Source organism: Cladophialophora carrionii (assembly GCF_000365165.1).
Source record: "Cladophialophora carrionii CBS 160.54 unplaced genomic scaffold supercont1.6, whole genome shotgun sequence".
Classification (NCBI taxonomy): domain Eukaryota; kingdom Fungi; phylum Ascomycota; class Eurotiomycetes; order Chaetothyriales; family Herpotrichiellaceae; genus Cladophialophora; species Cladophialophora carrionii.
Window position 1 is genome coordinate 694,403 of NW_008481831.1, and position 22,041 is coordinate 716,443.

At 53.6% G+C, this 22,041-nt stretch overlaps 9 protein-coding genes across 9 annotated transcripts; 4 read left to right on the forward strand and 5 right to left on the reverse strand.

Annotated features, from left to right (window-relative positions):
• Positions 1–416: 416 nt before the first annotated feature.
• On the forward strand, positions 417–1,700 carry G647_07206 (uncharacterized protein; the record flags this gene model as incomplete). Its single annotated transcript, XM_008731522.1, has 1 exon — positions 417–1,700. The coding sequence occupies one exon, from the start codon at positions 417–419 to the stop codon at positions 1,698–1,700; it is 1,284 nt and encodes a 427-aa protein (XP_008729744.1).
• A 1,253-nt stretch (positions 1,701–2,953) lies between these two features.
• On the reverse strand, positions 2,954–3,049 carry G647_07207 (uncharacterized protein; the record flags this gene model as incomplete). The annotated part of the gene is made up of 1 exon (XM_008731523.1): positions 2,954–3,049. One exon carries the CDS (start codon positions 3,047–3,049, stop codon positions 2,954–2,956), a length of 96 nt encoding a protein of 31 aa, XP_008729745.1.
• Positions 3,050–6,974: 3,925 nt separating this feature from the next.
• Positions 6,975–7,283, reverse strand: G647_07208 (uncharacterized protein; the record flags this gene model as incomplete). Its single annotated transcript, XM_008731524.1, has 1 exon — positions 6,975–7,283. The coding sequence occupies one exon, from the start codon at positions 7,281–7,283 to the stop codon at positions 6,975–6,977; it is 309 nt and encodes a 102-aa protein (XP_008729746.1).
• A 2,555-nt stretch (positions 7,284–9,838) lies between these two features.
• G647_07209 (uncharacterized protein) lies at positions 9,839–10,679 on the reverse strand (the record flags this gene model as incomplete). The annotated part of the gene is made up of 3 exons (XM_008731525.1): positions 9,839–10,082; positions 10,169–10,488; positions 10,545–10,679. The coding sequence occupies 3 exons, from the start codon at positions 10,677–10,679 to the stop codon at positions 9,839–9,841; spliced, it is 699 nt and encodes a 232-aa protein (XP_008729747.1).
• Positions 10,680–11,509: 830 nt separating this feature from the next.
• On the reverse strand, positions 11,510–12,931 carry G647_07210 (uncharacterized protein; the record flags this gene model as incomplete). The annotated part of the gene is made up of 1 exon (XM_008731526.1): positions 11,510–12,931. One exon carries the CDS (start codon positions 12,929–12,931, stop codon positions 11,510–11,512), a length of 1,422 nt encoding a protein of 473 aa, XP_008729748.1.
• Positions 12,932–13,512: 581 nt separating this feature from the next.
• Positions 13,513–15,060, forward strand: G647_07211 (uncharacterized protein; the record flags this gene model as incomplete). The annotated part of the gene is made up of 1 exon (XM_008731527.1): positions 13,513–15,060. One exon carries the CDS (start codon positions 13,513–13,515, stop codon positions 15,058–15,060), a length of 1,548 nt encoding a protein of 515 aa, XP_008729749.1.
• An 873-nt stretch (positions 15,061–15,933) lies between these two features.
• Positions 15,934–18,069, forward strand: G647_07212 (uncharacterized protein; the record flags this gene model as incomplete). The annotated part of the gene is made up of 1 exon (XM_008731528.1): positions 15,934–18,069. The coding sequence occupies one exon, from the start codon at positions 15,934–15,936 to the stop codon at positions 18,067–18,069; it is 2,136 nt and encodes a 711-aa protein (XP_008729750.1).
• Positions 18,070–18,592: 523 nt separating this feature from the next.
• G647_07213 (uncharacterized protein) lies at positions 18,593–19,651 on the forward strand (the record flags this gene model as incomplete). Its single annotated transcript, XM_008731529.1, has 1 exon — positions 18,593–19,651. The coding sequence occupies one exon, from the start codon at positions 18,593–18,595 to the stop codon at positions 19,649–19,651; it is 1,059 nt and encodes a 352-aa protein (XP_008729751.1).
• Positions 19,652–19,735: 84 nt separating this feature from the next.
• Positions 19,736–21,538, reverse strand: G647_07214 (uncharacterized protein; the record flags this gene model as incomplete). The annotated part of the gene is made up of 1 exon (XM_008731530.1): positions 19,736–21,538. The coding sequence occupies one exon, from the start codon at positions 21,536–21,538 to the stop codon at positions 19,736–19,738; it is 1,803 nt and encodes a 600-aa protein (XP_008729752.1).
• Between the last annotated feature and the right edge of the window lie 503 nt (positions 21,539–22,041).

A 22,041-nucleotide genomic window follows, 5' to 3' on the forward strand; every position in this document is an offset into this window, starting at 1 on the left:
TTCGAGCGTGGACATCATGTGCCGGAACCTCGTAGCTCGTACTCGTAGGCTGAGGCAGAGGCAACACAATTCCGCCGTGCCGGTGGCGTTACGAGTATGAGGACGGCTCTTCAGCCCAGCCCTGATCCAGATTCGGCTCGAAACGCACATGCATCTGTCTGCCTGTGTAGACCCTCTACTGTGTAGGAGCAAATCAGGGCAAGGCCAGGAAAGGCGTAAACAGCGCCTGTCAACCCAACACCCGAAGGACACACGTCCTGTCACACTCTTCCGGTGCTTCATCGTGAGGCTCCAACATTGCTTGTCGACGTCGCATCCTCGCCGATTACCAAGTAGTCCACTACCTCGACTCTTTCGTTCACGACGCTTCTCTGTCTGTACCTTCGTTATTTCTGTTCCCCGAAATCACACACACCATGGTCGACGTAATGGACGCCATGGACATCACCTACTGCGAAGGAGCCCGTCTCCTCCAGGATTCCCAAGCCGATATAAGTTCGATTCTCGTCCAGCGACCCAACGGCGGCCTGGTCTGCCAACATTGCTATCTGGTCGTCGCGGACGCCAGCGACGTCAATGCCGTTGCCCCGGATCAGGACTGGGCGCTGCTTGTGAGCTGTCACGTCCAAGCATGCGGGTCGTTGCACGACAGGCGGGCGGCCTACTCGTGCTATGCTTGTCTCGAGACGGGCAAGGCCTCCGTGGAAACGACCATGGCGGAACTGAAGGCGCACCTCCAAGTGTGTGAGCTGATCAGGGATATCAAGCTCAGTGGGCAGTATAGAGGACAGGGATTTCCGACGACATCATCTCCCGTGAGCAGAGGTGGTATTCGTAAGCCTGAAATGACTCCGCGACCTACAGCAGCAGCCGCAAGACATCCACCTGGCAAGACGGAAACAGCACGGAGCCCCAATAATGCTCGAGACGCGCCATTGAATCCTTTTGCTCATGCCCAGGACGTGCCAGCCACCACGGTCCAACCAATGCAATCGCACTTTGAGAATCCCTTGGAACCTACTCCACCGCTGCCGTCGCGACCAAAGTCGAGAGCTCCCACGAACGCAGAGACAATGTACACCCCTGCCACGGCCCGGCGACCTGAACAGCCTGTCCAACCGAATAGCGCTCGTCCACACGCACCGGATATGTACAACATCCCAGGCGGCTTTCCAGGCCACAACGCGGCGGTAACTGACTCGAGAGCATCGTCACTGCATGACTATTCTCCCACGGTGCCTCGAAGAAAGGAAGTCCGGACGGAAGCACCAGGACCCTCACATGCTTCCACCACTGAGACCAAATCGTTCCCAACAGCACCGAGCCGTGCGCCACCCACTCCGCCGGTATTGTCGTCACCCGCGCCACCGCCATACCATCAAGGCAAAGACACGCATGGGAATGGCCAGCAGTCTGCTCCTGTGGCTCAACAGAGTTCAACGTCCAACACGTACTCCGGGTCCGATCCCGTCAAGATCCAGCAGCTCGTCTCGTTCGGGATACCCAGAATGGACGCTGAGTACCTCCTGAGCCGGACGGGAGGAGACGTCAATGCTGCGGCGGAACTCCAACTCTCAGAGATGGGCAGTTTGAGTGGTCATGCGCGAGAGACTGCTCCTCCAACTCCGCAGTCTGGTGCGTTCCCAGCACCGCTGGGGTCGAATCCGGTGGATAGACGAAATCATCGGCGGTCGAAATAACCGCGGAACCCGATAGTTGGAGGTGACGCAGTGGAACCGCCTCGCCTGCATCTGGATACCAGAAGGCGGACTACCGGCGTTGAACAGAGGGTGGTGTTGCCTGTAGCAGAGAGCCGCAATGAGATTGATTTCGATAGTGGTCACGTTTTCTGCTCAAGGGTCCCGCGCTCGAATGGTCACGGAAGTATAATTTTCTTGAGAGTTGATCATACCATGTACTGCTCGGCCTTGCTTGGGATTCCGGTGACATTCATTCCGTAACCGCTTCAAAGCACGATCTGTGGGTGAAGCAATACAACTTGTTCACCGCTGCCCTAACCAGGTGTTGAGGATGTTTCAATTTGTGAGTCCGCGCGCTTTCGTTAACAGTCCACTCGTTTTCAGGAACGAGCCTTTTGTGGCAAGTCGCGCAGGATGGAGATGTTGTCCCGTCTCCGGGTTCGACACACATAAGCGCAAAGACGTACTGCTCACCGAATTCGCGAGCGATCAAGTCGAGCTCGTCTGGCATTGGCTCCGCGCACGCACGGCAGTAAGAGGTCAGGGTAACCTGCAAAGCTCTTGTCAAGAAATCCACCGAGGACTCGATCATGGTTTGTTCCACGGCCAGAAACTTAAAATGCTGCATGGTATCCAACAAGAGCGACGTCGTTGTCGGCTGATAGTCAACCGCGAAGCCCTCTGGCATACACTAAACCTAGCAAGCTGTAGACGTAGTCCGTCTTATCCGTACAAAAGAAGGTGGTCATATATGGTTCGTATATGTGCCGCACAAGATAGGTAAGGTCTCCTTTTTGTGAATGATACTCTGTTGCACCTCGGCCTGGCCCGAAGTCGTAACCACAGAGGAGTCTCAGGTTCGAGAGCAGTGGCGTGGAAACGTTGCTCATATATAGCCGCCGAAACGACTGCCATGGAATCAAACCCGCTTCCGATACCACGTAGCATCTCGGGCCACCAAGAGTTCTTGGATGATCCAAACCCTGGTCCAATATGGGAGAGTTGCAACATCTTCGATCTTTGATCGGAAAGTGTAGTACACAAGTCAGTTCAACACTCGCAGGGGAGCCATAAGTAGGGTCTTTCCTCCGTTGAGGATCGGTGGGTCCCCCCAAACGACACGCCGTGTCAACATTGACGCCAGCATCAGACTTTCAGGACAGTGACCGGGATCTACAAGGACATGCTGGGCTCCCCGGTATATGTCAGCCATCTGTTGCACCTGGTGATTTCGTTCCGAGATGTTCTCCTGGTCAATGCAGCAGGCATCGATCAAGAGCCAGTCTTTGATACCGATCCTCCGCGCCAACCGGAGGAAGTTGTATAGATTTTCGCGCACGTGGAGCCATTTGTGGTTCACCAGGATTCGGTGAGTAGGCTGCGGCTCGCCCCAAGCATATGAAAGGCAGGCGTACTTTGCATCGATTCTCAAAACATGCTTTGATGTACACTGGATGGTATCCTCATCCCGGCATGGCTATACCTGCAACAACCGTATGGCCGACTTGGTAAGATCGAGAGGTTCGTGAACAAAGGCGTCGGAAGAGGCCGGAGTCGCCGTAGCCTTGTCCATTTTTACCAGCGAGATGTGAAGGATAGCGTCTTCAGCATCGGAGAAGTTTCTGCGCTTCTCTTATGTTGTCAAAGTGATACGCACCAGCTGCAGAGTTCGATCTCCATGGTACGGAGGCCTAGGAGGGTATTTTGAATACGTTGACAAACTGGCTGTGGTTCAGATATGGTAAGGCTGATAGGCCCCAGGCAGCGTGGCGCATTGAGCAGCTGCATACGGATTAATCTTGCCTTCATTCGATAGCATCATATTGTTACACAGGGTTGCCGAGCCCGCCCTTGCCCTTTCGAACACTTGCGGCTCTCTGCAGGCGCGAAGTCAGTCTTGTCGACGAATCTGATGTCCAATGGGGCGTCCGCACACTCATTGAAAGAAAACCAGTCAGGAAGACCTAGCTCGATGAGATACTAGAAATTAGCGAGCTCTAATGCTTGCAGTTCGAAGTCCTAGCTGTTTGTAGTCAATGGAGGAGACTTCATACGAATGGTAAAGTCAGGCGGATCGAGAATCCAAACCTTTTGGTTTGGCACTGATAGCGATCAAGGCTGTCAGCCAGACCTTCCTGTGTGGCATCGCCAGGCTGAGTGGGCTAAATGACGATTTCAGGCGGAACGAAAGACAGCACGGAAGGCACTTATGCCTCACAATTGGGCCGCCTCATAATCTGTCCCTATAGCGACTGCTTCCCAACCGTAGAGCCTGAACAGATACTGGCCTCGCCACTTTCGAGTGCAGGTAACCTGTTGCAAACACCTCTCAAACCACGAGGCTATCCTGACCGATGAGCCTCCATCCAGCGATCCAGTGCCCTCAAGCCGCAGGCAACCCACGCATACAGTAGCAACCCACGCATATAGTAGCAACCCACGCATACAGAAGCAACCCACGCATACAGAAGCAACCTCGCATTATTGTCACTGTGCTCTTCCTACCTTATCCTATTCCCTGTCACGACTTCCCACGCATCTTCTATCACAGGCCATATTTTCCAGCAGCCTTTTCCGGGGAAGAGGGGTGCATTAGGCACTCTTTCATGTGTTAGGCTATGCACGAGATGCAGAAGAGGCTGAAAATCCAATATCCCTAAAATATCAGATCTCTCGGTAACTGTTCGTAGCATCTCGACAGGCGACAGCGCAGTCTCGGATATGGTTGTGAAACTGTGTAGTTGCGAATATGAGCCATTTCCCTGTCGCTGCTCACAGACAGGGCGTGCAAGAAGCTGCGAGACAGGTTCAGTATTTTCATCCAAAGCGATCCGAAATCTCAGCGATCTTTTCTTCAGATCCGGAAGACTTCCGCATAGGAAACTGACTCGATCGTCACAGTGACCGGCATCCTTCAGTATCGAGGCCAGAGACAAGAGGGTCGGGGTGGACTCGACTGCATTCTTGCAATGAACCGACGGCACTGCGAAGCGAGCAGAAAGCGCGAAAGGAAGGGTAGACGTGACAAGGCAGACAGATAGCATGCACTGCGAGGCAGCGCATCGCATCACGAGGGAAAAGGGTATCGACCGCATCGACGGTTGTACTAATCGTCTCAATCAGGATGGCCGCAGTTGCCGTACGTGGACGAGTACTCCGTACAGTGTGGACCTGCGAGCCTGGTGAAGCATGAAAATCTGCGGAGCCATCACCAACCTTACGAATATAAAATATGGGACACCCTCAAAACTCATATGAAATACTTGTATCTCGCACTCCCCGTCCCCTCCCGCCATCGCTGTCTGTCACAGCGACATGCCGATGACGTCGTCGATTCAAGCCACAACCACAGGAAAGGTGTGCAATGGGGCGGGACTCTTGCTCCATTTTTTGTATGGGTACCTTGTAAGGCTGGCGGTGGAGTGTCGATGATATCGATGATGTCAAATGCTGCGTTCACACCCCTCCTCCCCACCCACACACCCCTTCTGGAAGATCCCTCCCGCCTTGTGAGGCTGGAGAGTTCCGCCTATTAGCGACCCGCACGGGCGCCGCATGCAGCGTCGTCGATCATCAAGCGATCAATATCCGTACTTTGGTAGCTCGAGCTCGCTCGAGGTACGAATATGGAATGGAGGCAGTGTGCGCATGTGACATTAATCCAGCCTTGCGGATGGTGTACACAGTACTCGTAAATCCACATTAGACGATGAGCTTACTGTGCTCGTACACAGTACCCACCATGTAAGATGTACCTCGTACTGCAACGGGCACCATTCACGCCCACAGAATGTACACGGTCGGAGGTTGCCAATCAATAATATCGGTTCTGTTGGAACCTAGTGCGAGGATTGCCTAGTAATCGTACTCGCAGGGACATCCGAGATGAGGTCTTCCCGGAGTTCATTGCCGGCGACATCAAGGTCTACTCGTACTCAGTAGACCTGGGTGACCTGGCAAAGATGCACGGAAGGTTCGAGTACTCTTAGAGCACACTTGACTTTGCGGGGTACAGTACTCGTAGCTTTGGACGTCTTGGGGGCCATTCTCACTGCATCCTGGGTACTCGGACTCCGACAAGCTTTGGATTCACAAAGCTTCTGTCCCCGAAAGTTGCCGTTCCGGGTTGCGCTTGCTTGCGACTTAGGAAGGTTCAAGGACAAGCCTACGATAAGCATAGAAGTGATGGAAAGGGCAATCGTAACAAGTAGTGGGCTACTGTTTGCGGTAAGCTGCAATATCGCCCGCACTGATGGGCTACGAGTACCATTATTCGGCACAGTGGTCAAGCGCCTTTGTGGGGATTTACATGTTCGAACCTTAGTAGATTCACGATTACCAGGGCTCCTCTGGCTCTTGAGTATACTGAATTGATGGGGTGAGCAAGTTTCCTTGCTGCAGAGACATCTCGCGGCTATTACACCAAGTTTTAGGGTCGAAGGTCGGTGCCGGGTGATCTGGGCTTAAGTCAGAGTAGCACAGGCCATCTCTGTCCGCCCGGTTCGAGTGCCCCTACAGTACCTTAGGACTTGTCACCATGGGGAAGTATAACTTCGAACCGGCAAATCAGGAATCATAATCGGACGTCTTGGGAGCTATGATTTGCAGGAAAACAAAAAGGTTTGGGTTTCATAGACATTAATACATTCCTCATGCTTCATTTCCTGCAGCTACTTAGCAGTATCATGTCATTTCTCCCAGTAGAGTTTTCCGCTGCTCCACTGGCCGCTCGGCGTCGAAACAAACTCATACGTCCGGAGGGTAATCCTGTTTGTAGGACAGAAAGTCGCCATTTCCCCACAGCAAAAGCAGCGCTCTTGACTCAAGCTGATCTTCTGGAAATCAGCGCTTCTCATCGGATCCTCGGCGCCGCGACCCTCGCATTCAACAATCATACGCTTGCGAACGGCCCCAACTCATCAACGATATGTGCTTTACATCGCTTCGCTCGCTCGTCGGTTACCAGCACCGCCACACTGAGCGGGGTAAAAGAGCGAAATCAACCCCGCCATGAAAAAGGGAGCTAATTTTCCCGACGTGAGTCGCGGCTGCAGGACCTGATTCGACGGCAGCATCTTTGGTGTTGGCGCAGGCCATGCCCAGCTGATGTCCACAGAAGAAACTTTCTGTGAGGGGTATCTTGGATCGCAGGTCTCCTTGATCAGTCAACGCAGAAGCACATACATGTTCAATGCTGGTCGTTCCCGGAGGCAGAACAAATCAGGTCGTAGATAGTACACGGGTAAGAAAAATGATTAGCCGATGTCCGTGCTTTCAGTCGGTTGGCAGCGGAGTGTGAACCTCGAACTCTGCAGACCGGTTGAATTCTGGGAGGGGAGGGTGTAGCATTGGATCTGCAGCTGAGTTGGAGAAGAAGTTATCGGGCAAGGTAGGCAATCCTGAAAAGTGCATCTGCTGATAATCGGCAAAATTGGTCCCTGTAAGTGCCAGCTGCTGGCTGAAGAATTCGTTACCGAGCGCTGTCACATGGGCTTGGATCTCTTCTGGCGATTTACACCCGTCGCAGTTTGCATGTGCAACGAGGATGGCGTTCATCTGTTGAATTTCATCTTTCAGGCGCATGACCTGGTCTTTCAGGTATGCGTTCTCGACTGCTTTGGTTTGTGAGTCCCGTTGGAGTCTTTCCGTCTTTTCTTTCTTGTTGATGCGACACTTTGCAGCGGCCAATCTGTTCTTTTCGAGCGACTGTTTTCTTTTCTGGTCGTCTGGAGCGCCATCTTGCTCCTCAGGAGTGGATGCCTTCCGCGCGGACTTGCGCTTGCGGCCTGCAGTAGTCGTCTTCGTGGGATTGGCAGAAGCAGTCTCCGCAGCCTTAGTACGGGGCTTGCCTTTCTTTCGTGGTTCGGTGGGGAGAGTCTTTGGTGACAATTTCTCATCTTTGCTGATGGTGCTGGCTGTAGAGTTTGATCTTGGAGGTGTCATCTGGCCGAATCGTGACACTGCTGTCTTGGTGTTGGGCAACGTGGATGCGATAAATTTGTCCACCTCGTAGATATCCAGATTGACCAGGTTCTCGGTGGTTGGCTTCAGCTCGTCCTCACGTTTGAACTCCGGCCATTGCGACGAATAGTCGTTGGGAGGGCTGTAGACCGTGTAGTCATTGTGGGTTGCATTGGGTCTTGACGGCGGGTCGAATCCAAAGTCATCGTCTTGAGCAGAGGCATAGCTGGAGGCGGTAGGAAAATGATAGTCCCGAAAGCTGTAACCGTCAAGGTCGCTGATGCTAGGGGTTGCTGAAGAAGCGCCCGCTGAGGACATGCCTGAGTGACTGCCTAGAACGGCCATGACTGAGGCGCCTGTGAGCTTCGATCGCCAAAAGTACTGACGGTAGCTGCAGCGTCGATGTTGGCGGCGTTTCTCAACGGACTAAGAGTTGCGACTGACGCTGATACTGATGGTGGCGCAGGCTCCAGTTGCAGACGTTGCGTAATGTAAGTCGTTTGTCGTCAAATGTTTGTCTGGATCAATTTGGAATGGTGGTACAGGAAGGGGGGAATGTTTTGTCCTTCCAGAAGGAGGGGTATGAAAGATTAAGAGGGTTCCTGGGAGAACTATCCGGGTGTGTGTGGGCGAGCTTGAATATTATTTTGATCAGCAATCGCAGTGAGAAGCGATGTGGAACTCGGAGGAAAGATCCTGATTGAAATCCAAGGAAGGGTCGGGGCTGAAAATAGTGAGGCACAGGTGAGGGTGAGCGACGTGTTTGATGCGGTGGACACGCGGTGGGCTAAATGAGCCGCGGTCGTTGAGAGATTGTGCACAGAACACACGATCGGGAGATGCCCTAACGGTAGCGCGGCGGATTTCCGAGCCGGTTTGTGTGGTGAACAGAGGTAGGATGGGGCAAGAGTGGCTTTAACCTGAACCCAAGGCGTACGAGGTGTGAGAAGGAAGGCAGCGTTTTGCAGGGGTAGAGTGGCTGACCCGGATCACAAGGGAATAGCGACGGAACTTGATTCCATGCAGGAAAATGTCTGCGAGGGACGAAGATGAGAGAGGAAGTGTGCGGGAAGCTGCACGCAAATCAGAGACGACAAAGGAATCTGAGAAGTCCTTGGAAGCAGCCTAGTGTCCTGGAATGGCATCTGCAGGACTGCCGATTGATCGTTCTGTGGAGAGGATACAAGGATGAAGGCAAGGTGAGAAACTGATGGTACATTCCGATGCACGAATTGAAGTGCACTGAGTGGTCACTGCTTGGGATGACCTGTTCACGTCTATCGGGCTTCTGTGCCTGCATCTACGAGCACCACCCCTCAGCAGCAGCTTGATCGTCGGTGGAGATATCCAGATTTTGGCGTGTCACGGCCTGCCGTGCAGGCATGGGAATTGTTCAGATACCCATAGCAGGGCAGATCAGCAAGCGTCCAGCGCCTCTCGGGGTGTGGATTCCGCCCAATAGATCTGCTTGACGAACTGCATCGCCGATCACCTTGGGACTCAGCATCGGTGATCGCCGCTTACATAAAACAGGAGCTGTGCCAGATCTCCGGGGCTACGTCAACGTGCAGCAGACCTTTTCGCTGCCTGCCCTGAGACTCTTCCGCCCCAGGTCAAGTTAGGACAGATCGTGGGGAAGAGGGGCTGGGAAGTTAATTATGGACGAAGAGATCCTTTAGCTTTTCAGTTGAACGAAAAGAAAAGAAGAGGGTACGAGTAGTTACGGTTATCACAAAGGACTTATTCTCCTTCAGAGAACGGAGCTGGGCACTATGTCATAGCCAAGGTACGTCATGCTGCTCGTCCTCATGGTCTGCGGGCCAAATATCCGGGACAGTCTCACTCTTCGAATTGGCAGCTCCATGTGGGCAAAGTCCCCAGATACTGGTGGCATGTGCCTCATCCTCGCGCCACCGCTTATTCTGTCCGTGGCGGGTGCCGTGGCCGTCCCATTCTTACTCCAATAAAACACAGGTAATCCGGCCGGATGTTTAATCCTTGGAGCGACATCTCACTGGCGCCACAATGGCGAAACCCCAGTTCTGTCAGAGCCATGCCGTCATATGAAACGGCCACCCAGAGCCACGTCCTCGGTCCTACGAGTACGTACTTGGTACCTCGTACAAGTAACAGGTACGAGTACGAGGTAGCCAGTATAGGAGTACATGCTCGTCCAATTACAGCAATATGGCCACTAGCGCGAGAACCCCGGCACCCGACGCGATCCATCGCAACTGCTGGCCCCCCATTTTAACGGCATCGTCGTTCTGGGTTGTGGAAGTAGCATTGCCTCCACTGGATGTGGCACTGGCGCTCGATGTGCTTGTCGTTGCGGAGGCACCCTCACTTGCCCCGGTTCCTGCGCTTGTGCTGCTGGCGCCATTACTGGGAAAAGCTGTGAGTGTGATCGGGATGAAAGCTCTGATGTGGCGTTAGCATGAATCGTGTTTTTAATTTATGCGATACCGAAGGGTTTGCAATTCGCACATGTCCTTTGCAATACTTACATGTCAGATGCAGAAAGTGCTGTAGTAGACACAGACGTGGTGAGTTGAGTGTTGAAGGATGCATCGGTTGCTGTTAGCGAGTCGTCCGTTGCTGTATCGCTTTCGAGGTACCCTGCTGGCCCAATGTACGTCTGAGCACATACAGCGGCTGTCGTCCCCGTCACGGCGCAGTCGAGTCCAAGAGTGAGCAAGTCGAGTGTCTGCGTGTATATGAGCGTTGACGACCCGAAGGTTGCCGTGACCTGACCGAGTCCAAAGCCACAATCAGAGGAGTCCTCGCCCGCAGGACAGCCGAATGCCACGGTCGTTTTGGTAGCATCCTAGATTGAAAAGGTCAGCATTCGGGGCATGTCGACCTCAGAGTGGAGCAGCATACAGATGCCACGAGAGAGCCCACAAGCGTTTGCTGATCAGTATCTGGGAGGAAGACACTAATGACCGAAGAACTCTGAGCGCTAACCATGCCGGCAAAAGCCAGCGCTGTGGCGGCAGTTCTTATCAGGCTGGCCATCTCTGTATACTGATTTCTTCTCGATGATTTATGCTTGACCTCAATACTGACGAAGGTGAGTGATCAATTTGGTCGGATGTAAAGGACAACGTAAATCGAATGGAAAAACAGCAACAGTCTATCGAGAAGGGGCTAAACATTTTTATTTTATCGTCAGGCATTTGGCCGTCGCCTGGGGCAAGGAGCATTCTTGGGAGATTGGCATCTCACTGAGTTGGTCGAGGTGCTGTTCCGTTTCAGGCGCCATTCTGAAACTTGCCCCTTTCGGCCCAATCGTCGAGCCGCTCGAAAGGGTTAAGCGTTGCTATTGGACCTGGAATCAGATGGTTCAGGGGTAACTGGATGGAAGGCGTCTACTGGTATGTACCCCATAAGAGAAGGACGTGTTCTGTTGACACGGACCGGTTTCGAAGCCAACCCGATGATACGAGTATCCCCTGTTGTTGGAGTAAGTACCTCGTGTTCGTCGAGGGGATACGGAGTACAGCATCGCGCCTTGTCACAAGCCGGTACTGTGTAGACATCTAGCAGCTTTACAGACATGCCACCACGAAGAACAAACGGCGTCAAGCAAGATACGAGCTCAACCCTACAAGTGCTGCACCTTCTCGAGAGGCCAATCTCTCGGGCTGAATACTGATTGGAAAAAGAGATTGCGAAATGCACCAGCGACACAATTACCAGAAGGGAAGCTCGGTCGACAGCGACTTTGGACTTCCATATGCTGAAAATAGTCCACCAATTCGGGCTCTATATCCAGAGGCAGAAGCTTCTGTCTATCGCTACTACTCCGTACAGATCCTGCAGTTTCTTTTCACGCGCCATGTGATCTAAAGGCGGGCTTGAGACTCGCGATTCCATCTAACTCCCTTTCCGTCATTGGTAGGAGCAGTCTTGCGAGCAAGAACGTCTTGGACCTTTTCTCGCACGCCAACCTTGTTCTTCCACTGCTTCAGAACTTCGTCTGCGACTCTCTTCGGCCCTTCCTTACCTACTTGCTTGACCGCCGCTTGGATGTCAGACTCCCGTGGTAAAGCGAAGCGGGCATGCGGGTAATCAGTGTACCGCTGGTCACGGGCACCTTCATGGGGATTGACGAGCTGCAAAGCCTCTTCAGACCTGGGCGGTTCAAAGAATGTGTCGACGTCTGCATTGGACACATCTTCCAGCTTCGCAGGATTCCACTTTGGCTGTGTGGGAGGTTTGTTGATGAGCCGAGCGGAGACTCCCTCGACGAAATCCGGATGCGCCATAAATCTGCTGGCGATCTTGTGTTCGCGTACGAACGTCTCGCTGATATTCCAAGTCTTTCCTTCTCTTAATTGGCGGAGGGTAACACGAAGACTGGTTGGCGATCGGATCGCGATGGTTTTCTGGGTTGCTTTGGCCCACTCGGCGAGGTATTCATCAGATGATTGGGCCTCTTTCTGTAGAGCCGCGAGGATCTCTTCTATAGTGTCGAACTTGAAGATTCGGTCGATAGCGTCTCGAAGAGGGCCTGTCAGGTTACCGTGTTTGGCGGCTGGGTAGGAGTCTGGAGACGGTAGGCTGCTTGTAAATTCAGAGATGGTCGAGTCGATGAGTTCCAGTCGTTCGTTTAGATCTGCGTAGTCCTTGAAGACAAGTTCGGAAAGACGCGTGGTCATTTGCGCTAGTACGGAGCTGTCAATGTAATGTGTTGCAATGCCCGCATAGAAGGCCTGCACGCCATGAAGTCGCTCGGAAGTCAGTGCAAGGTACGTGCCAATCTCTCCGTCAAGGCGAGGAAGGAAGAAGCTCCCTCCAACGTCAGGGAAGAAACCGATGGTTGTCTCGGGCATAGCAAAAACCGTCTTTTCGGTAGCAATCCGGAAAGGCGCATGGACCGACAAGCCAACTCCACCACCCATCGTGATACCGTCTATGATAGCGACATACGGCTTGCTGTACGTTGCGATGAGGTGATCCAGTTGATATTCGAGGGCAAAATAATCCGACGACTTCTGCTGTCCTTCCGGCCCATTCTTATTCTGCAGAGCAAGCTCTGCGACATCACCGCCTGCGCAAAATGCCTTTGGTCCGGCCCCACTGATCAATATAACATTCGCCATCTGGGACTTCTCCCACTCTCGGAGCCGGGGGAGAATCTTTCGAGCCATCGAGCCGTTGAGCGAGTTAAGTTTCTTCGGTCGGTTTAGTTCGATCGTGCGGACACCGTAGAGGGAGTTGAAGAGGACATCGTCCGGGTCGTCGCCGGGTAATTCCTTCGGCATGGCACCGTAAAGGACCTTTGTAGAAGACATCTACATACAGTGAGCTCAACCTCAGCTTTCCATCGGCGTGGGACTGACTGCTCTTCGGCCGGCGGCCAATGGACTGGATCGGGCTTTGGAACTCGCTGTGAAGCGCGCTGTCCTTGCTGCAGTACCGGGTGTAAGAAGAGATGCCGCGTATCTGGCGCAGCAGGCCTTCATATCGAAGCGAAGACAGAAGATAGTAACGTAGGGTCTTATTCCCAAAGGTCGATCGTGTCGGCAACTCTGGGGCAAGGAACGGCTATTTGGCTATTTAGAACGAATACGAAGTACGGAGTAGCCTCGGATGTTTTCTGGCATTCCAGCAAGGGAAGGTGAACCGACAAATCACTCGGCAGTCTTTGTCACGTGCTTCGTCTGTGCGGGAGGCGAATTTGGATATTCTGAGTAATACAACGGGCACTTTTTCTAAAATCTTTAGAACCTTCCACCTCTGCTAGACCTCCCTTCTGCGGCGGTGTCCTCGAAGCTGTTTTTGTTTTAGAAAAATATCCTTGTTTCTAAGTCTAGGATAAGACCTATATCCATCCCGCTTCGCCATGTCGATGGACTTGGACGCATCAGTCGCTCTCCCTTCAAGGCATGCGCCACAGGCAGCGACGATTCTGTGCTGCAACTGTGGCGTGCCCATAGATGGAACCGCCTCGGCAGGCGCTCTATGTTATGACTGCATCAAGCTAACGCACGATGTATCGGAAGGGATTCAGCGGGAAGGGGTTCTTCACACTTGCAGAGATTGCGAGCGGTGGTTAAACCCGCCCTCACAGTGGGTATCAGCAGCGCCTGAAAGTCGTGAACTGCTCTCGCTGTGCCTCAAGAAACTCAGAGGCCTCAACAAAGTCAGGATAATCGACGCCAGCTTTCTGTGGACGGAACCCCATTCGAGACGGATCAAAGTCAAAATCACCGTACAGCAAGAAGCCTACGAGGGTACGATCCTGCAGCAGACTTTTGAAGTTGAATATGTGGTCGCTTTCCAGCAGTGCCCAGAATGCGCAAAGTCATACACACCCAATACCTGGCGGGCCTCAGTACAAGTTCGGCAGAAGGTGCCGCACAAACGCACATTCCTGTATCTCGAACAGCTCGTCTTGAAGCACCAAGCACACAAGGACACCATTAACATAAAAGAGGTCAAAGATGGACTCGATTTCTATTTTGCTCAGCGCAATCAGGCTGAGAAGTTTGTTGACTTCCTCACCTCCGTCGCTCCTGTCAGAGTCAAGAAGTCCCAGGAGCTGATATCAATGGATGTCCACACCTCGACAAAGTCATACAAGTTCACTTTCTCTTGCGAGCTACTACCGATCTGCAAAGACGACCTGGTTGCTCTACCCATCAAAATGGCCAAGTCCATAGGCAATATTGCCCCACTAACGCTCTGCTACAGAGTGGGTACATCAATCAACCTGCTCGATCCCACTACATTGCAAACAACCGATCTACCGAGCTCGACTTACTGGCGGGCACCCTTTAAAAATCTAGCGGATGTTGGGGAATTGGTGGAATTTGTTGTTCTCGACATTGAGCCGACCGGTCAGCAGAATGGTCGGTTCTTCGGAGCCGAGGCCACAGTTGCACGTGCTTCAGACTTGGGTGTGAATGACAAGACCTACTATGTCAGAACGCACCTCGGTGGAGTATTGCACGCTGGAGATTCGGTACTTGGCTATCATTTGACCGGGACCAACTTCAACAACCCACAGTTCGAAGAGCTGGAGCAGAGCAACAACTATTCGTCTGCGATCCCAGATGTGTTATTAGTCAAGAAGTTCTACGCCCGGAAGAAGAAGCCGAAGTCTCGAAGTTGGCGACTCAAGAGGATGGCAAAGGACGAGGGCGAACTCCTACCGAAGAAGGCCGATCAAGAGAGGATGGATGCGGACTACGAAATGTTCCTAAGGGATGTGGAAGAAGATGCGGAACTTCGACAGACACTAGCATTGTACAAGGCCAAGCAGCAGAGGAAGAAGGATGCTGACGAGATGAGCGTGACGACGGCGCAGACCGATGATGAAGTGCCTAAGATCAATATGGACGAGCTGCTGGATGACTTTGAGGACTTGGATGTCAATGACGACGAATGAGGTGACGCATCTATGCAACTGGAGCAGCTTGTGAGGCACGGTCACCAGCATTAGGTGCCCGATTGCTGTTCGGGTGTTGACGATCATGGATGGCCATGAAGCCATCACTGGCGCCTGTAACGTTCGTCGACAGTACTCTGTCTCTTGTAGTGAGCGACACCCAAGGTTGTCCTAATGAGCAGACAACTGAATATATCATCAGTCTCTGCACAACGTGAGCCACCACTCTGATCGTCGACTAGACCTCCAGCAGCTTCCCTAGCACTCCTACGGTGGCTACCAATACAATAACATTCCTGCACGACTTCCAGCACATGTTGTACCGCTGTAGCTTCCACCCATCTCTCACTACCTACTCACTACCCACTCACCACTCCGCTACTCTGTTGCTTGTATGACGTCATGGTTCGAATCTCGGCGACAAGTCGGCCACTCCCAAGTAAATTTCGTATTGCCGGTCAAATGAGTCAAGATGAAGCTGTCCTCGTGTCTTCCACTGTCTAAAGAGCAGGCCGTTCGACTCCAGGCACCGACAGGCTGTTGACGCTGGTGGCCCCAATCCGAAGTCTTTGTATTGACGTTGTAAAGCACGCCCTTGGAGCTGGCCTAAAGTTGGAAGGGGCTCGAATCGCGTGGCACCTTTTGCCAAGATCATGCATCGCTGTAAGGCAACCTGGCCGATGTTTGAGGTTGAGTGAAAGCATCGGCATTACGCGGTAAGGTGAGAGGTGCTTCGTTGCAACCGCGTGGGTGCTATTCCAAGGGGGAGTCGCAGTACTCCAAGAACAGTTTTTCGAACGTGGTCGTCCTAGCTGCTATGGTTGTTACTTCTGCCATCCCTTAACACCATTACGCCTTCTCCAGCATTGCATGATGGGTTCTGGCTTCTTCCGCCGCCCGACCGACGGAAGCTCTAGCTCTAGCGGAGACGGCAATGAGTCTGAGGAAGAAGAGCTGCACACTCTACAAACAGACGATGGGAACGAAGGCGAGACACAGACCCTTACCACAGAGTCACTGCCCAGCCATGGAAGTGTGTCCCTAGGGGATGACGCCGATGCAACAGCGGTCTCTAACGTCGACCGGCACCGAACCAATTTGCTTAGTGCCCTGCTCGAGGACTTTGCGAGGAATAGAGCCAGCGACTACTTGAATGAAGCGGTTCCAGGGTCCAATTTCGACAGAACCTCACCTGAAGTCCAGTCGTTGGCAGAAAGCGTGTATCAACAGGTCCGTCAGTCACTGGCACTTACTGGCATTCTCCCAGCAAACAATGCAGAAGATAGCAATCCGCAAGCACGAGCAGCCTACTTAGCAGGTATCGAGAGTCTCGCGTTGGCCAAGGTCAATGATCATAATTTCCTACCGGGGCAAGCTCGCTCACAACTTCCACCACCTGGACAACATCTTGCCGTCGCCTCGGTAGGCAGCCAGAGACAGGGTCTTGCCCCACAGTCCCGTCAACAGAAGTTCGGAAACCTCTTTTCACATCCAGGCCAGAATCATTCGTCCACACCGTTCTCGGACCTGATCTTCTCAGCCCCTGAAGCGCGTCGCAGTCACTATGAGTCGAGTTTTCAACAACTTCGGTTACTTGGAAAAGGAGGCTTCGGCCGAGTGTATCACGCTTACAACATTTTTGACAAGAAGGAGTATGCCGTTAAGAAGATCCCCCTAAGCCCTCGATTATCGCAGCGATATCGGGAGTCTGGGCATCAAGAGCTGGAGAACGTGCTCAGGGAAGTTCAAGCATTGGCTCAGCTCGAACACAACAATGTAGTCCGTTATCATGCCACGTGGATCGAGGAGCCAAAGCACACGCCTGACGCCGTTTATCAGCGAAGATACCGGAACATTGCAGTAGAAGGCAGGAGACTCATAGCTGATCGTGCAATACACTCACCACCCAGGGCCGTTCGCACGCGTTCTCCGACTCCCGATCACAGCGACGGCATCATCTTCGGCTCCGACAGTCGGTCAAGTATGCCTGTCCGCGAAGTGGAGGGCGACGCCGCCGCGCCGCTGTGGTCTGGAGGTGAGACCGATCCAGAACCCTCCTCTGCACGAGCCTCGGAGATATTCACGGATGGCAATGCTCGACCCAGTCTCTCCCGCGACTCGGTCATGGACGATACGGTGTATGTGCTGCATGTCCAAATGTCAGTGTATCCGACCACATTGGCACAATATCTAGCACCGTTACAAGCGAACAGCAGAAGTGCGCTCAGCGTGCCGGCAAGGAGACACTGTTTCCACCTGATACCAGCGCTTCGCCTACTGATGGGCATTCTATGTGGCTTGCAATACATCCACGCGAGGGGACTAATTCATCGCGACATCAAGCCTTCAAACATCTTCATTTCAACCTTGGATCTTTCGGCGACAGGTCTTGTCCCTGACGGCTATCATGACGTGGGATCATGTGTTGGATGCCAAACCTCCAGTCCGTACTTCGTCAACCCACGTATTGGTGATTTCGGTCTCGTCGCTGAGCTGGCGAGAAACGATGATGGCAATCAGCCAAAGAGCGCCGCTAAGCCTGTTGGGACGGAATACTACAGGCCACCTTCAGCGAAGGCCCTCAGAGGCAATCACGCTGACGAGAAATTGGACGTTTTTGCACTTGGTGTCATTCTTGTCGAGCTACTGTGGCCATGTTCCACCAGCACCGAGCGGATGCACGTTTTACGAGATGTCCAGAAAGGGAAAGTTCCGCCTCAGTTGGCTGAGAAGATCGGACAGGAGGGACACGAAGCTGGTGTTGGCCACTCGGTCATCCAATGTATATCAGGGATGATCGAGAGGGATCCAGGGCGCCGATGGGGTTGCGCACAGGTCAAGGAATCAATAGAATCGTTGCTGGAAAGGTGTAAGACTTTAGCGCCTACTGACAGCCATAGCGCTCTCGATGGGAATAACGCGGCTGATCTGGCTGGGATGATCAAGGTCATGAGCATAGATGAATCGACCGAGCAGGAGTCAACGCAGAGCGTGGACGAGGCGGTCTAATCGACACCCGCAGCGTGGGATCCGTGCGACCTCTACCTCTGATCGCAGTTGACGACTATCAGTGGTTGGGCTGTTCTTTCTAGGTTGTAACTCGGTCAATGGTCGCACATGTTCAATATGCTCCTCTGTGTTTTGACATCTACAATTAGCTGGTCGTCGGGTAGAAATTCCACTGGGCTGGATCGTTGAGTTCCGGGGGATAAGTTCACACTCTTGCTAGAAGGAGATCCTGACTCTATTGGTGACCACGTGGTCGTCAGAGAGCATAGGTACATATATCCAGTACCTCCTTCGACGTGAATTGTGCCCTAGAGCCAGAATCTCAAGCTCTCCCTGAAGTGGCGCAAAAGCAAGTCGTGGTCCACACACTCCGCAGTACCAGGTAGAGGAGACAAGCTACAGTCGACCATTCCGCCTCCATAGCGTCGTCGGTCAATTTGCCGATGTTCCCCCACCAAAGATTTCCTTCGGGTTCACTTTCGCTTCGGTTGACGACCAACAACGAAATCATTTTCCCGTGACAATGGCAGCAGAAAGGCGGAATACATACCTCGACGCCGGCGTGTCGGACGACTCCGACCGCGACACGGGCTATGACTCAGAAGCCGCGGAGATCTCTAAAGCCAGACGAACAAGTAAGCGGCGGAAGATCCAGCACGAATACACAGACCAAGAGGACGAAGACGACGAGGACGAGATTGATTCCAGAACTGAGCGACGGACGAACACCACACTTGAGAAACACGGCGCTGTTCATGCGCACGCAGAGCCACAGCAGCAGAGGGAGGTAGACGAGAACACTGACTCAGCGGGTGAGGACGAGGACACCAAAGGGAAGGACCAGCAGATCTTGACCCAGCCGCAAAGCGAGCCTGCCATCAGCTGCCAGAAAGAAAAGAAGCAGAAGAAGAAAGTCAAAGACAAAGACAAAAAGAAACCCACGCCGGGTGTCGTCTATCTTTCGTCCCTACCTCCGTATCTTAAGCCCTCGGCGCTGCGAAACCTTCTCGACCAGCGCGGCTTCTCGCCCATCGCGCGGATCTTCCTCTCTCCGGCGTCAAAATCCAACAAATCACATTCTGCGGGTGGCAAGAACTCGCGCCAACTCTATACGGAGGGGTGGATTGAATTTGCGTCGAAAAAGACGGCGAAGAGATGTGCAGAGACATTGAACGCCAGTACTGTAGGAGGCAAGAAGGGAGGGTATTATCGAGATGATGTGTGGAATATGAAGTACCTAAGGGGGATGAGGTGGGAGGAGTTGATGGCCGGCGTAAGGGAGGAGAAGCGGGAGATGGAAGGCCGGAGGGACGAAGAGAGGAGAACCATCGCGAGGGAGACGAGGATGTTCGTGGAGGGCGTCGAGGAGGGCCGGAGACGGGAGGGGATGAAGAGGAAGAGAGAACAAAAGAAGAAGTCACCACAGCCGGCGGGAAATGCTGAGCAAGAGGGCGACGGACCCGGGGACCCCAAGAGAACGTGGCGACAGAATGAAGTCCTGGGGAACAAGAGGAAAGATCAAACAGGCGGAGACGACAAGATTAGCGACGACGTCCGGCAAGTGCTGGGCAAGATCTTCTGATCCGTGCATTCAGAACCTCACCTGGTTCTGCGGCGTATTCTGCGCAAGCCTTGACTACCATCAGGACGACGTCTATATGGAACGCTATCTCGCTGTTTCCAGTCGGAATGGATGTGCCTCAGTATTGAACACAAATTCATCCAGGCTCACGACGGTTGGGTCCTCGAACAGCAACCACATGTACTTCAAGGTCTCTGCCATCCAGAAACTCTCCATTCGGTCGGTCTTTTTGGACTCCGACACGGTGATATCTTCGATACTCGAGAATCCATATGCCGTTCTGGTCTGCTTCATGATTGCCTCGAACATGCGCCACGCATCGTCGCGCAACGACTCATCACCCGTGATACGGTAGAGCACGAAGATGGACTCCAGGGCTTCTGGACGCAGAGCGTATTGACGATCTGCGATGGCGGAAATGCCCTTTGAGAACCGCAGGCGGTGGGATTTTTGACGGACACGCACATCTTCCGGCAGGAGTTTATCCTCGGGCGATTCGTCCTTCGTGTTGAGCTCAAACATGGCCTCTGCCCAACGTTGTTGGTCCCAAGGGCATTCGGGGTGCTCCTCAGAGCAAGGAACGGCATGCAACATCTCGGGCATGATGCCGGTCGCGGTCTGGTTATACGCCCAGATACAGCCACGGACCAGTTTCTTGGCCGTGTCCATGTCCTCTGGCGTGTCGAACATTCTTGCTGCCAATGCAAACATGCCGCCTGCAAAACATGCCAGATGTTGCGTCTGGGGTATCAGCTTCGTGTGGCCAGGTCTATAGGCCTTCACCATGCCCGCTAGAAGAATGTCCGCGTTCGTTGGAGTCATGGGCCTGAAGAGGATGGAGCTTTTGATCGGGCCCTTGGCGATCTCGTAAAGCGTTCTATACTGTTCAGCACCGCCACCCAGTAGCTGATACTCCTTGGGGAAGTATTCGTACACCGAGTCCGCAGACCCGCCCAGGGAGAAGGATACCCCATCAAAGAAATAGCAATCTCTGGCGTTGACGATATGGGGGAATAACCCCGGAAATCTTGTCTGATTCTGCTGGCTTTCCAAGCAGTCGGTCACGCGCTGCACGGCATCGTAGTACCTTGGATCCCCTGTCAACTGCGTGAGCCTCGTGAACTCGAGACTGAGCGTGCCCAGCTCTGCAATCAGCGTCTGAGCATTTGGCGCCTCAATGCCGGGGCCAATCTTCGACCATTTCGTGACGGGCATGTGATTCTGCGTGTCGAAGGCCTCGTACAGCATGTCCCCTAATTCCCTCGCCTTGTCAAGCAAGATCGGATACCTGCCTCCGCTCACATCATACGCCCCAATCAGGCCGCCGAGGTATCGGATGGTCGTCTCAAACACGTTAATCGGCAGTTGCGTGGCGGTGGTGAAGTCAATGTCCGCCACGGCGGCGACCGCCTCGTCAAACTCGGCCGTCATGCCCATCAGCCAGAGCGTGTCGAGCGCGTCCACGAGCGTGACGGCCCAGCCGCCTAGAGTCTTGCGAGATCCGCCCGTGACAGGAGCGAGCTCGTCCTGTAGCCAGGCGTTCTCGCGATAGCCGCGCCACGAATGTACCATGGCCTCCTTAATGATTTCGAGACGCGCGAGTCGAGTTTTGCCGCCCGCCGCACGGCCAACTCCTGCTGCCTTGAAGTCATGCTGGATCCGGGGCAAGACCTGCGCGGTCGTCGGCAGAGGGATATAGCTGGACACTGGGTTGAGGAGGTGGCCTGGTCCGACGCCGTATCGGCTACGGTAGCTACTACTGCGGGTGTCTTCCGTCACACTTTCGCGGGTTGTGTCTACGAATCGTTCCTGCAGACGCCAGAAGAGGAACAACAGCGTGCATGCGGCGGTGGAGAGGAGGACAATCCTTCTCAAGCGGATGGCCATCGGAAGTTGATGGCGTGCAGTTGAGCGTCGTGAGCGTCTCGATCAGCACGATCCAGCATGCCGATACTCGTACGGGCTCAGTGTCATTCTGAGAGACTCGTCGCCGCCGTTTGCCAACACAGTGCTCGGTGTACACAGTACGCAGAAGCCGTTGTGTGTGCTCCTACATTACCTGGCTCGCTGAGTTCAAGCCAAGAGCACTTTTAGCCTTGATCGCGCGTCTCGTTGCTCATGTTTTCCGCACAAAGGCCAGTCAGGAGTCTGTTACGACTCATGTCAGAGCCTCGCCGCCAAATCCGCCGCATAGGGCTTGGGCTTGGCCTCGCGACAGAAGGCTCCCGAGGCTCCCGAGGCTCCCTAATTAATTAAGCGCTAGGCACCGTGATTGACTCCTCACAGGCGCGAAAGGCTCGCGTCCGGGGTCTCGCCTGCCCAGCCGACAAGATGCATGACACGCGCCGACGATCAAGCCGCCTAACTAACCACATTAGTTTTATCACTAT